Source organism: Gigantopelta aegis, chromosome 7 (assembly GCF_016097555.1).
Source record: "Gigantopelta aegis isolate Gae_Host chromosome 7, Gae_host_genome, whole genome shotgun sequence".
Taxonomy (NCBI): domain Eukaryota; kingdom Metazoa; phylum Mollusca; class Gastropoda; order Neomphalida; family Peltospiridae; genus Gigantopelta; species Gigantopelta aegis.
The window spans coordinates 44,248,800-44,262,806 of record NC_054705.1 but is presented as its reverse complement, the minus strand read 5'-3'; the positions used below and the strand labels follow the sequence as shown (position 1 = coordinate 44,262,806).

Below are 14,007 nucleotides of genomic sequence, written 5' to 3'. Positions count from 1 at the left end.
TGGTAATTTGGGGGTTGGTATGCAGGTACGCACCTGTCCGTAACCCCACACCCCACGCGTTCTGATCTGACAAACAGAAAATAATAAATAGATCAACAGATAGACATAGAAAGACAAATTAAACTAAAATAGGTAGGTAGGTGGGTTGGTAAGTAGGTGGGTTGGTAGGTAGACAGATAGATAATGCATTATTTACGAAGATTTGAAGTGATAATAGATAATATTTATTTTATGTAAAGATGCTACATTGGGGTAAATGCTACATTAAGTTTGGGGGGGGGGGGGGGGGCGTAGTCCACTGGTAAAGTGTTCGCTCTAGGATCGATCCCCGTCGATGGAGCCATTGGGCTATTTCTCGTTCCAGCAAGTGTACCACTGTGGTATATAAAAGGCCGTGGTATGTTCTATCCTATCTGTGCTAATGGAAAATAGTTGCAGGTTTCCTCTCTAGGACAATATGTCAAAATTACCAAATTTTTGACATCCAATAGCCGATGATTAACAAATCAATGTGCTCTAGTGGTGTCGTTAAACAAGACACATTTTAACTTTAACATGCCACATTGGGAACGTGTTTAGAACACATAATATATGTATTGTGTACGAAGCCAAACCAAGGGTGCGAACAGCGAATGTCGTTAACCATAGAATTATAAAAGACACATGGTTATAAACCAAACCAAGGGTGCGAACAGCGAATGTCGTTAACCATAGAATTATAAAAGACACATGGTTATAAACCAAACCAAGGGTGCGAACAGCGAATGTCGTTAACCATAGAATTATAAAAGACACAAGGTTATAAACCAAACCAAGGGTGCGAACAGCGAATGTCGTTAACCAGAGAATTATAAAAACACATGGTTATAAACCAAACCAAGGGTGCGAACAGCGAATGTCGTTAACCAGAGAATTATAAAAGACACATGGTTATAAACCAAACCAAGGGTGCGAACAGCGAATGTCGTTAACCATAGAATTATAAAAGACACATGGTTATAAACCAAACCAAGGGTGCGAACAGCGAATGTCGTTAACCATAGAATTATAAAAGACATGGCTATAAACCAAGTCATGGGCTCCAGTCCGTAAAGAAGAGAAAACTAATGCTAATCTCAGACTATCGACTATCACGACGGAGATAGCCAGCTCGACAACTATTTTGTAATAACACCCCCCCCCCCCCCCCACACACACACACATGCACACTGCCAACGTGCGACAGATGCGCTAACATTAACAACTAATAAGTCGAAGCCATTGGACAGCCATAGAAGTCGTCATATCGGCGAACTGGCCAACTTCGTCGTGACAGTTGGTAGTATGTGACTAGCATTAAAATTACCTAGTTTTGAATTGATGTATTCACTGACAGCCGTATTTTTCGCCTTCGTGTCTACAACGATCAGCTTGGCGCCAAGTCGGTTGCAGATGTCACGTGATTCATAAGCAGTTTTCATGTCTTGGAAAACCTTAAAGCACAATAGCGGGTTATCCAACAATACGAACCCGTCTCCAACTGGACATGAATCTACAAATATAAATAATTAATTAGTTAATAATCGCAGCACTATGACCACGAACCTTCAACCACAGTAAAACAACAATACTACTACTACTACTACTACTACTACTAAAACTACTACTACTACTACCAATAATAATAATAATAATAGTGAAAAAAAATGTTTACATCGTTTTATATGAAGTGACATACTTGACAGCTGTGATGCCATACTCGTGACCGTTGTCATCGGTGGGGCAGGATATGACCATCTTTCGCGAACTCCTGGTATCATCACTGTTATCACAGTGATTTGTGTAGTCTGGGATTGGCAGTCCTAGGCCCGAGCTTATAAAACGTTTAGAGTCCAGATTCAATCTCAAATGGCGTCAAACGCATGCAATTTGTATGGCGTTGTCATGGCACTGGTGTTTCAGATTCTGTTAAGAGTCTCGAGTCTAGACTCTAAACTTGTTAAAAGCACCAGGCCTGTTTCTGGCTGTGAAATAAGGATGCAATCTCCAGTAAACGATCTGCTTGGGAGTTGCTGAGCTCATATAGACGAATCATGGAATCAACCATTGTTTTACAAACTGCCAAGTCGACTCCGCAGTTTTCAGGGGACATATTATGTTACTTATCTCGTATTACAGTTTCGTCGTTCAGTTTTCAGGGTGGAGAGAATGCAAGAAAAGCTGTTAATCCTTCTTGCACCCTGAAAAAGAGAACTGCCTCTCGCAGACTAGTTTACTAAATCGAAACTATAACAAGACAGAGCTCAATGGAATAAGTACAGTTGTGATTACATGCACTCATGAATCACTGTCATAAAACTGTTCTATATTAAAAATTGATGTTACAATACAATACACGGGAGCGGGACGTAGCACAGTGGTAAAGAGCTCCCTAGATGCGCGATCGATGTGAGATCAATCCCAGTCGTTGGGCCCATCGGGCTATTTCTCGTTCCCGCCACTGCGCCACGACTGGTATATCAAAAGTCGAGGTATATGCTATCCTGTCTGTGGGATGATGCATATAAAAGACCCCTTGTTACTAATGGGGGAAAAATGTGACGGGTTTCCTCTCTATGACTGTTTTAAAATGACCATATGTTTGGCATACAGTAGCCGATTATTAATAAACCAGTGTTCTCTAGTGGTTTCGTTGAACAAAACAAACTTAAACTTCCTCTCAAACAATATATGTCTCATTGTCAGAATTACCAAATGTTTGACATCCAATAATCAATGGTTAATAAAATTGTATGTATTCTAGTGGTGTCTTTAAAAAAAAACAATTTAAAAAAAAACAAAAAAAACAAACAAACAAACAACAACAACCCACAAACCTGAAACAATACACAGCGTAAGGAATACAGTGCTTAAAGTCGCAGACTCGAATTAGAACACGTGACACTAAGTAAGAATAATCTACAAACCTTTAACACATCTGGACAAAATTAGAATAAAGCGACACAAGAGTCTATGACACTGAAACTGGAAAATAGCTTTTCATATGTACGTTTTTAGAATTTAGAAAATGTATGTCGTGGTATTACAAACAACAGGATGAGAAGAAAACCACTGAATGTTTGGAAATGCAGAACCTAAACAAGAAAACAGCATAATAGTCTAGGGAGTTATGTTCATTTTTTGAAGGTTGCTTTTTTTCCTCTTTTTTTTCTTTTTTTTCTTTTTTTTTTTTGCTCAAGTTAATAACATTTTGGTCATATGTTCCCATGACCTACCTGAACTAGAAATCCATTGGTAGCATTTTTTCTGACCATTATCGTGTCAGCCATCTTGATATACCAAATAAAAAAATAACATAATGGAAGAAACTAACCCGGTTCACATGTGAAGTTGGACCACGTTCCCTCTGGGAGACAGGTTCTGTTACCCACTGGGTGGAAGTTGACGTCACACGTGTACGACAGACGACTTCCGACTTTGGTCGTCTCGTGGCTTGTCGTGAAGTTAGCGGTAGCGTTTGTAACGACTGGAGGAGACGGACAATCTAAACATAAATAAATATATAAAAATAAATAAATACAAATAAATAAATAAATAAATACAGATAAATAAATAAATAAATAAATACAGATAAATAAATAAATAAATAAATAAACAAATAAATAAATAAAAGGAAAACAAAATTGAAATGAAATGAAAAATAATAATAAAAATTAGTTAATTAAAAAATAAATAAATAATAAAAATAAAATAAAATTAGGAGATAACCATATGGAGTTTTTGGATTTGCGGGTGTTATTGTCTATTTGATCCCGCAAATGTCAGTTTTATAGAAATATTGATTTTAAAGGATGATGCTGCCCGAATGTGTTCACATTCTCTGCACATAAACAACACGGCAAACTTTACTGACGTAGGATGTTATTGATGTGTTCACATTCTCAGCACATAAACAACACTGCAGACTTTATTGATGTTATGCATCATAGTTTAAGGTTTTTGTTTATTTATTTATTTTTAAAGTTAGGGTAGGTTTTTTGTTTTGTTTTGCGGACGTAAATAACCATTTTCTTACAATGAATATGCTTTTGAACTATGAAGGATAGCACAATGAATTGTTTTACTAATAGAACATTCATGCCATTTTAACTTAGTTTTGTGCTTATATCCAATCAAGGTTAAAGCACGCCGTCCTGAGCACACACACCTCAGCTATCTGGGCTGTCTTCCCAGGACAGTGGCTTAATTGTTAGTGGTTAGTGAGAGAGAAGATGGTGTAGTGGTCTTACAGATACCCATTGAGTCGTTAACACTCGTTTTTGGTGGGAACCGGTACCAGGCTGCGAACCACGTACTTACCAGTTTTACGTCCGATGGCTTAACCACGACACCAAAAAAAAAAAAAAAAAAAAAAAAAACCCACAACGAGCAGTGAGTTAGATTAACAAACGCAGTATGCAGCCATGTATATTTAATATGGTTTGTACGTATGTGTGTGTTGTTCTGTGACAAATGCGACTAATGCTTTAAAGTCATGGCCTAAAGGACGGATGTCATCGCTTTGTCGTGTACTTGTAAGCTAGTCACTTATTGATAACCAGAGAACACAGTTCACGCACGGCTTGTCGTGAAGAAATCTTGGTTGTTATTTTTTTTTGTCGACGATAAAACTTTCATTTCTCCAATATTTCCAATCATGTTACATAAACGATAACCAGACAGTCCCACAACGCATGCTGTGATTGTATAGATCGTGAATTGACCCGGTTGCCATGTAACATACAATGTATGGGGTTTTCATCACCTATTCCCACAAGATAATTGTTAATTACCATCAAACTACCTGACACTTTTGCACTGCACCGGTTGCCATCTGACGTGCAAGCAAAACATCGCTAGTCAACATACCCAGAATGCATCGCTTACTAGCATACCCAGAATGCACTATGCATAGCCTTCCCTGCGTCACGCACACAGAGCTCCTTCTTGTAACCGTTGGCCATTTGAGTGTTGTATAAAATTTGGTTTGTTTAACGACACCACTAGAGCACATTGACTTGTTAAACATTTGGTAATTTTGACAAATAGTCTTACAGAGGAAAGCCGCTACAATGTTCCATCAGTAGCAAGGCATCTCTTATATGCACCATCCCGCAGACAGGATAACACATACCACGGCCTTTGAATATACCAGACGTGGTGCACTGGTTGGAACGAAAAAATAGCCAAAATGTATATTACCCACCGACGGGGATCGATCCCAGACCGAACGTGCATCACTGGGCTACGTCCAGCCCCGGCGGCCCGCATCTATTGCTAACACACCCAGAATAAAATCACTAGATTAGCATTTCCTGCTCTCACCATTCTTTCTTGAAGCCATTTCATATCACACTTTTAGTAGGCACATTGTTTAATTAGCTGTTGTTAAAAGCACAGGCGTAGCCCCCCCCCCCCCCCATCCCCATACTCACCTGCTCACCTCATGCAAGTCACTCCTGTCCCCCAATCACATCTCTTTTTGTTTTAGATTGAAAATAATTTATATGCACGCTCAGACCAAGCGTAAAGGAGCACAGGAAGCCCGTTCCGAAGATCTAAAGAGATTCGCCTGTTTTTCTATAAACGATATAGGTGCTCATTACCCTATCTGGTAAAGCTATTGCCTGGTGCGTGGTCGGTCTTGGGTCGATCTACATCAGAAGGCCCATTAGGCTATTTTTCGTTTCAGTCAGTGCACGACGACATATGTCAGGGTGTATACTAGCAAATCAAATCCCACACACGACATTAGTAATATTATGTGTGGCTAAAACTCCCACCTGCAGTGTAACAATCGACATAAACACCACGAATATAAATACTATCACATTTAAAGTGAATCAGAAAAAAAATGGGGGTGACGCTGCTCATTCCAGACATAACGGGTAGAGTCTATGACTACCCTAGTTTCGCACACAATTTGATTATGTTTTGTTACAGGTACCTCATGCATAAGGCTACTTGACACAGTGGCACTAGATGTAATACAATTGCATACATTTTTGCCCAGATGCAACTATTTGTTTTCTACTGCCAACACTCATACGACTCTAGCTGTATGAAATAATGACTTAATGTTCTGAACATCAGTGTGTGTGTGTGTGTGGGGGGGGGGGGGGGGGTCCTGTATGCTGGGTGTGGGTGTATTCAAGTCACCAGGTGTGGAAATTTCAAATCCATACATCGGCCATGCTGATATCCATAATAGACCATCAAAACCATTGGCAGCCACCAATATTCCTGACAATATTTTATTTATAACTTACTATAGTTGGAGGTTTTAAATGTTTGTGATATCTGGAATTATCCTGTTTTCACATATTTATTTTTTATTCATTACAAAAAAACACACACCCTATTTTTAAATGACATAATTATCCGAACATCTATTTTCTTGCATTAGTTTCTTATTCAGATCAATACAATATGCACATTGGATGTAATCCCACAATCTGCAATCCAACACATTATTTAGCTGGTAACAATGAATAATACGGCCTTAACAATAAAATAAATTATCAACTTACACCAAGGCAGATAATCAATCTGGAAAAATTGGTTCTGAATCTATTATAAACTTAAAATATAAAATGCAAATATAAAATATTTGATCTGGAGACCTAAAGGTATGTTTAACAAGCTTATTGTTATGTATAAATAAGAACTGATGGAACAACAGTGGCAACAAATTCAGTTATGTATTAAAATTTAATACAGTTTTGCATAAAACTACAAATGTGTCTAAAATATAACTTAGCACCCTATAAATATGTCAAAATGACAACAAAAATCAAGTTCTTTACAAATTTGAGTTTCCGAATTTCATACAAGAAAAAATTAACTATTGCTATTAAAATCTAAGTTCAGATTGCCTAGATATACATGTATTACCATATTTAAGTTCAGTTGTATATGGCAAGTCAAATACCATGTAAAAAGAAATTATTAAATTTTTTACAGTATGAATTATAGGCCAAAACCAACCTTTCCTCGGTGCTAACTTTGATTCAAACTCCATTCAGAGCCATGTACAGTGATTATTGCCACGGGCAAGGTCATTGTAAACTCGCATGGTCGAGTGACGGCTAATTAATCAAACAGTTTAGTTTAACTAAAATAAATAAAAAATTCTGACTGAATATGTGCTATAGGTGTATACTACCAAATCGAATCCCACAGACGACAATAGTAACATAAGTGACTAAAACTCCCATCTGCAGGGTATCGATCGGCATAAACACCTCAGATATAAATACTACCACCCTTCACCCTTAAAGTGAATCAGAAAACATTAGGGTTGAAGCTGCTCATTTCAGAGATAACGGGTAGCGTCTAAGACTACCCTAGTTCCGCACAAAAATTGAGTACTTTTTTACAGGTACCCCATACATGTATCAAGCACAAGGCTACTCGACACAGTGATACTAGATGAAATTAAATTGCATACATTTTTATCTTAGATGAAACGATTTTTTTTTTACAAACAACACACTCACATTTATAACCAATTACCAATTACAGGAAATGTGATGTTCACTTATCTATCAAAAGTTCGGTGCACCTCGAACTTTGACCTAGCCGGAAGTTATTTGGTTTAGTAATACCATCAAAGGCCGTGGTATGTGTTATCCTGTCTGTGGCGTGGTGCATGTAAAAGATTTCTTGCTACTAATAGGAAAATGTAGCGGGTTTCCTCTAATAACTACGTGTCAGAATCACCAAACGTTTGCCATCCAATAGCTGAAATATAGTCTTAGAGAGGAAACCCGCTACATTGTTCCATTAGTAGCAAGGCATCTTTTATATGCACCATTCCACAGACAGGATAGTACATACCACGGTATTTCATATATCAGACGTGGTGCACTGTTTGGAACGAGACATAGCCGAATGGGCCCACTGACGGGGGATCGATCCGAGACTGACCGCGCATCATGTAGCATATTAAAGGCAGTCGTGTGTGGATGGAACGTAAAGCAATATTTGTTTAGAGGTGTAGTGTCATAGCTGTGCTATTTTCTGTTATTTATAAATTTAAACCTCCGAGGAAACCGTCTTCTGGATACCATCGTATCGTGTCCCCTTTGTTCCTCACTCATCTAGAGCAGGCTTATCAATAGTCCAGTCGACATTGGGAAGTATAACGTGTTACCCATCGTATCGTTCCTATCTCAGCTAGAGCGGCTTATCAACAGTCCAGTCGACATTGGGAAGTATAACGTGTTACCCATCGTATCGTGTCCCCTTTGTTCCTATCTCAGCTAGAGCAGGCTTATCAACAGTCCCGTCGAATTTGGGGAGTATAACGTGTTACAAAGTACTAAATAAATGTTCTATTGTTCCTACACCACAAATAAAATATTCAGTGGAAGGGTGTGATTTTACCCCTTGATTATGAGCAAAATATTATAGTTTACCATTTTGCTCTTTGAAAGACCCAACAGTGTTGTGGTTTCAGTACCAGATTTTACATAGAATTATACCAACAAATACCTTTTTATATAAAATAAAACTGATTGATACTAATGTGTGTAACTTTAGTTCACACGAGCCAGAAACACTGCAGCATCTATTTCATGAATGTCCTGAAAGCATTGAGCTCTGGAGTATTATATAAGAATGTTTACTACAAAATGTGATTAATTCCAGTCGAATAGGAACACAGTTTTATTTGGAATTATAAATAGTAGATATAGTTTTATTTAAAAATTGGTTAATTGTTAACATAAAATAGTACATGTACAAATCGAAATTACAAAAGAGTACACTAAATGAAAGTGGTATCAACAATTTTATTAAAGATAAGTTACAAATTGAAACATACATATATTACAAAAACTGTTTACATACGGAATTCGACGACAATTGAGAACCCTGATTAAAAGTTCTAGATCGTCACAACTGAGACACTTAGTACTTTTCTTATATATTTTTAAGTATGAAGCCAGTTTGGAAGTACATGAATATCTATAATTTTATTTTTACTTTTCTCCTTTCAATTTTCATTTTTTATTTCCTCGTTTGTCACTGCTCCTTTATATATTTGTAGATTAACATTTTGTAATGATTGTTTACTATATAGTGTAAGGTAGTGAATACAGGGCCCCAACCCTGACACTATCATAACATATGTATGGGGCAATACATTTTTTTTTTTTTTTTTTTAAATCAAGTTAACTTGTATGCAATGCCCATCCCCACCCCCTTGTAAAAAGTGTATAACCGCCACTATACTTACATACTGTGACATATTCCTGTGAGTTCCGTCTGGTCGGTTCACAGACATCGTTGATGGAACAAGAGTGGTCTGCACAAGGGCCAGCTATTCTCTGTGAAAAATAAATAAAATAATAAATAAATAAATAAATAAATAAATAAATGAGCAATAAATAAATACATAAATAAATAATGGCAAGTCTAATCAGTAAATAATTTGTATCGTGTGACAGAAAATAGAAAACGTTACACTTTTTAAATTAAAGGGACAGACCCTAGTTTCAACCCATGAAAATTAACACGAAGTTTAGTTAATCTACAAACCTGTAACACATTTTGATAAAGTTACAACTGAGTGAAACATGAGTCTGTGACTTTGGAATGGTGAATTGTCCTCTAAAAATAGACTAAAACTCGACTCCATAACTGTTACTTCTTAGACGCACGTGCGTTTTTAAAAATATGAGAAATGCATTTTGTGATATTAAAAACACCAGGATGACTAAAAACACTTCGAATGTACGGAAATGGATAATCTAAATAATAAAATGTAAGTAAAGTATGATTTCAGTTGTCAAAAACAGCTCTAATAGTGAACCAAATATGCCTTAGCGTTTAAAACCTAGGGTATGTCCCTTTAAAATAACGGGAAATGCATTGAACGTAGAACTGAACATTTTGTAAGATCGATATTTTTTTAAGTTGAAGAAATGCACTTTTAAATTAAATTATACAACATTTAAAAATAAAGTACCTATTTGTTGATTGTCAATATCCTTTGTTGTGCGAGTTGGTGACGGTCCTGTGTGACGTCACAATAATTTCACAGGAAAATCAGTGTAATATGGTTTGTTTAAAAAGAAACAAAAACAACAACAAACAAAGGAGAGAAAAAAAACCATGTTGTAATTAGAATTATAAATGCAGCAATAAAAAGTGTTTACTAGTTTTTAAACTGCATTGAGATGAATATATATATATATATGGATGCAACTTGTTTGACACCCAATATGTTTACATTATGGTATGGTCTGTAAATACCCATTGTACAATAATTTCTCTCAATAATAGCATTATTATGTTTGGCGGCCTCATCTCAGTGTACCGAAATAAACGTTTCAGGTTTCTAAAATATTTTTCGATTATTAAAAATTAATATGAAAATAATACAATCGTGTTTCTTTTTAACATCTAATAGCCGGAGATTCATTAACCAATGTTCTCTAGCGGTGTCATTAAACAAAACAAAACCAATCAGGTTTTTTTATGATGAATATAGCACCTTTTGTAAATCTGACCTGGCTTATCTAAGTTTTCACATGTTCCTGTAAACACAAATACATTTTAACAGACCCAGGCGATATACGTAAATCGGCGAATTTCTTACCATTGTAGTGCGATACTTACAGAAGGCCAGTTGTCTATATTGCTAGTATCAGTGGTGGATTCTTACCATTATAGTGTGATACTTACAGAATGCCAGTCTTCTATATTTCTGGTATCAGTGGTGAATTCTTACCATTGTAGTGTGATACTTACAGAATGCCAGTCGTCTATATTGCTTGTATCAGTTGTGAATTCTTACCATTATAGTGTGATACTTACAGAATGCCAGTCTTCTATATTTCTGGTATCAGTGGTGAATTCTTACCATTGTAGTGTGATACTTACAGAATGCCAGTCGTCTATATTGCTGGTATTAGTGGTGAATTCTTACCATTGTAGTGTGATACTTAAAGAATGCCAGTCGTCCATATTGCTGGTATCAGTGGTGAATTCTTACCATTGTAGTGTGATACTTAAAGAATGCCAGTCGTCTATATTGCTGGTATCAGTGGTGAATTCTTACCATTGTAGTGTGATACTTAAAGAATGCCAGTCGTCTATATTGCTGGTATCAGTGGTGAATTCTTACCATTGTAGTGTGATACTTACAGAAGGCCAGTCGTCTATATTGCTGGTATCAGTGGTGAATTCTTACCATCGTAGTGTGATACTTACAGAAGGCCAGTCGTCTATATTGCTGGTATCAGTGGTGAATTCTTACCATCGTAGTGTGATACTTACAGAAGGCCAGTCGTCTATATTTCTGGTATCAGTTGTGAATTCTTACCATTTTATTGTGATACTTACAGAAGGCCACTCGTCTGTATTGCTGGTATCAGTGGTGACTTCTTACCATTGTAGTGTGATACTTACAGAAGGCCAGTCGTCTATATTGCTGGTATCAGTGGTGAATTCTTACCATTGTAGTGTGATACTTACAGTAGGCCAGTCGTCTATATTGCTGGTATCGGTCCCTTTCTTTAAGACAACATTGTTTCCGGCTTGTCCGATTGTACTTTCATAAAGTTTACAATATCCACTGGAATGCTGAAAGCTGAATGATCTGCACTTTTTACGGAGCTTACATTGGGCCGCACATTCCACGAGTCCAAGACCTTGTAGCACATCTATTCCTGTGTTATTTAGTTGTGTATTCCTTCGAAGAAATGGGAAATTGTCCAGATTTGTACATGTACGTACAGAATCACTGGCTTGTATAAATGCGGTCATCAAGAAAACCAACATTACATCAACAATAACGTTTTGCGGTCTTGCCATTTTCTTCTTGCAGTTGTCTGTTTCGTTACTCAGTTTAATTACAATAGAGTCTCATTGGGCGGAACGCGGAAATGTCGAATAAACCGTAACACTCCATCCAAAAACGAGTTACACGTACACGTACGAGTTACACGTACACGATGCTGACCAAATGGTTTGGTCGAACTACCCCGATGGGTCGAACACTTTCTCGGGCACCGACGGGGTTTGAAAAATGTATTTGATCTAATTGTTGACGTGATTGAAACTAAAAATAAATTACATCATATACTTTTAAAGTCTTCAGTCACACGGATTACTTTTCAAAACTGATGAAGTTCATAGAAATCTAAAACTATTTTAAAAACAGAATCGTGTCTCTACTGGTACTCGTTTCAATCGTGCTAACAAGTCGCATATGGCAACTGTATTAACCCAATTCCGAGAATCGAATAAACGGAGCACAATCGATTAGCTATACTGTGCTGCACAAGATTATTAATCGCACGTTTACACATGACTGTACTTTGTCCTCAGCTGGGGCGGGACGTAGCCCAATGTTAGATCACTCGCTTGATGCGCGGTCAGTCTAGGACAGATACCATCGGTGGACCCATTGGACTATTTCTCGTTCCATCCAGTGTTCCACAAATGGTGTAACAAGGGCCGTGGTATGTGCTATCCAGTCTGTGGATGGCGCATATAAAAGATCCCTTGCTGCTAATCGAAAAGAGTAGCCCATGAAGTTGCGACAGCGGGATTTCTCTCTCAATAACTCTGTGGTCCTTAACCATATCTGACGCCATATAATCGTAAATACAATGTCTTGAGTGCGTCGTTAAATAAAACATTCACTTCTTTACTTGTCATCAGGTTTTTAGTATAACAAGTTTCTCATTATGTGTCTTGTGTTTTCGACTACATATACAAAGACAAACAATAGCGTGTTTTTCACTAACCTGTTGAGTCGGCAGGGACGTTAGTGTTGATCCGTAACAGGGAAGGAATTTAGCTCAGTCGGTTGAATGGATCGCATCGCCGGATCGAACTACCTCGGTGGATCTATTCAGTTGTTGTTTTTTCCTCGTTCCAATCAGTGCACCACAACTGGTCAAAGTCCGTGGTATGTGCTTGCTTGTCTGTAAGAAAGAGGATATAAAGGTACATTGCCGCTAATGGAAAAATGTAGCGGGTTTCCTCTCTAAGACTTTATGTCAGTTACCAAATATTTGACAAATGATTAAATTAGTCAATGTTCTCTAGTGGTGTCGTTAAACAAAACAAACTTTACATTGATATATTTTATTAAGCATGTCATATAGTGAACTACAAACAAAGCGCCACTATCTTAATATATATATATATATATGTAGAATCAGTCACCGTTGTGAGGTATAGATCAGGCAATTTCAACCCGTGGGACAAAAATGGTGATTGATTCTTTTTTATTGCACATTTACTTTCAGTAACAAAACATTTGTAAGCGTTGGTTTGTTTATTGTAGAACGATTCGTAACCATTTTACCTACAAACTCATTTAATCACACGCGGGGATAATATAATCCACCCCATGCAACGACACAAAAATGTAACAACTTACCAATAAATATAAAGTTGAAAATATTAAAGGGACATTCCTGAGTTTGTTGTAGTGTAAGATGTTTCCGACAAAGAATATATTTCTACGAGTAAACTTACCTATTAAATATATATTCTGGTTTAGAATATCAGTGTCTGTATATTCAATGTGTTTCTGGTCGTCTTAATATTTGTAAGAAACCCAAACTGGATTTTGTCTTCCAATAATTTCTTACGTACGAAACAAACACTATTTTAGGAAATAAAATGAAATTTAGCCTATAACAAATATTAGAACGACCAGAAACACGTTTAATATACAGTCACTAATATTTTATGCACAAAAATATATTTGATATGTAATGACAATCGTTAAAAAGTCTGTTAGTCGATAACATCTTAAAAATTGTAGCAAACTCAGGAATGTCCCTTTAATTTGTTTAAATATGATTAAAACAATGATGCAACGTGAAATGGCAAACAGAATTCTGAAAACAATGAGATATGACGTCAATCGATGTGTAGAGTTATGACGTCACGATCGGACAGATTTATCTAGACCTAGGGTCAGACAGATTTTTCAAGCACCGTGCATGATATCATATATCA

The 14,007-nt window shown here is 36.9% G+C and overlaps 1 protein-coding gene across 1 annotated transcript; it reads right to left on the bottom strand.

The window, feature by feature from the left end:
* Positions 1 to 1,280: 1,280 nt before the first annotated feature.
* LOC121378109 lies at positions 1,281 to 12,260 on the bottom strand. Its single transcript, XM_041506210.1, has 4 exons — positions 11,503 to 12,260; positions 9,260 to 9,350; positions 3,353 to 3,523; positions 1,281 to 1,531 (listed from the first exon to the last, which is right to left on the bottom strand). Exons 1-4 carry the CDS (start codon positions 11,839 to 11,841, stop codon positions 1,281 to 1,283), a joined length of 852 nt encoding a protein of 283 aa, XP_041362144.1. The 5' UTR covers positions 11,842 to 12,260.
* Positions 12,261 to 14,007: the final 1,747 nt, after the last annotated feature.

Bases quoted from the DNA above. Each gene is read 5' to 3' on its own strand.
- LOC121378109 (XM_041506210.1), bottom strand. From the start codon at position 11,841: ATGGCAAGACCGCAAAACGTTATTGTTGATGTAATGTTGGTTTTCTTG. The intron at 9,351-11,502 runs GTAAGTATCACA...TATTTTTCACAG, and splicing joins ATATAGACGACTGGCCTACT to AGAATAGCTGGCCCTTGTGC. The intron at 3,524-9,259 runs GTAAGTATAGTG...ATTTATGTTTAG, and splicing joins ACAGGAATATGTCACAGTAT to ATTGTCCGTCTCCTCCAGTC.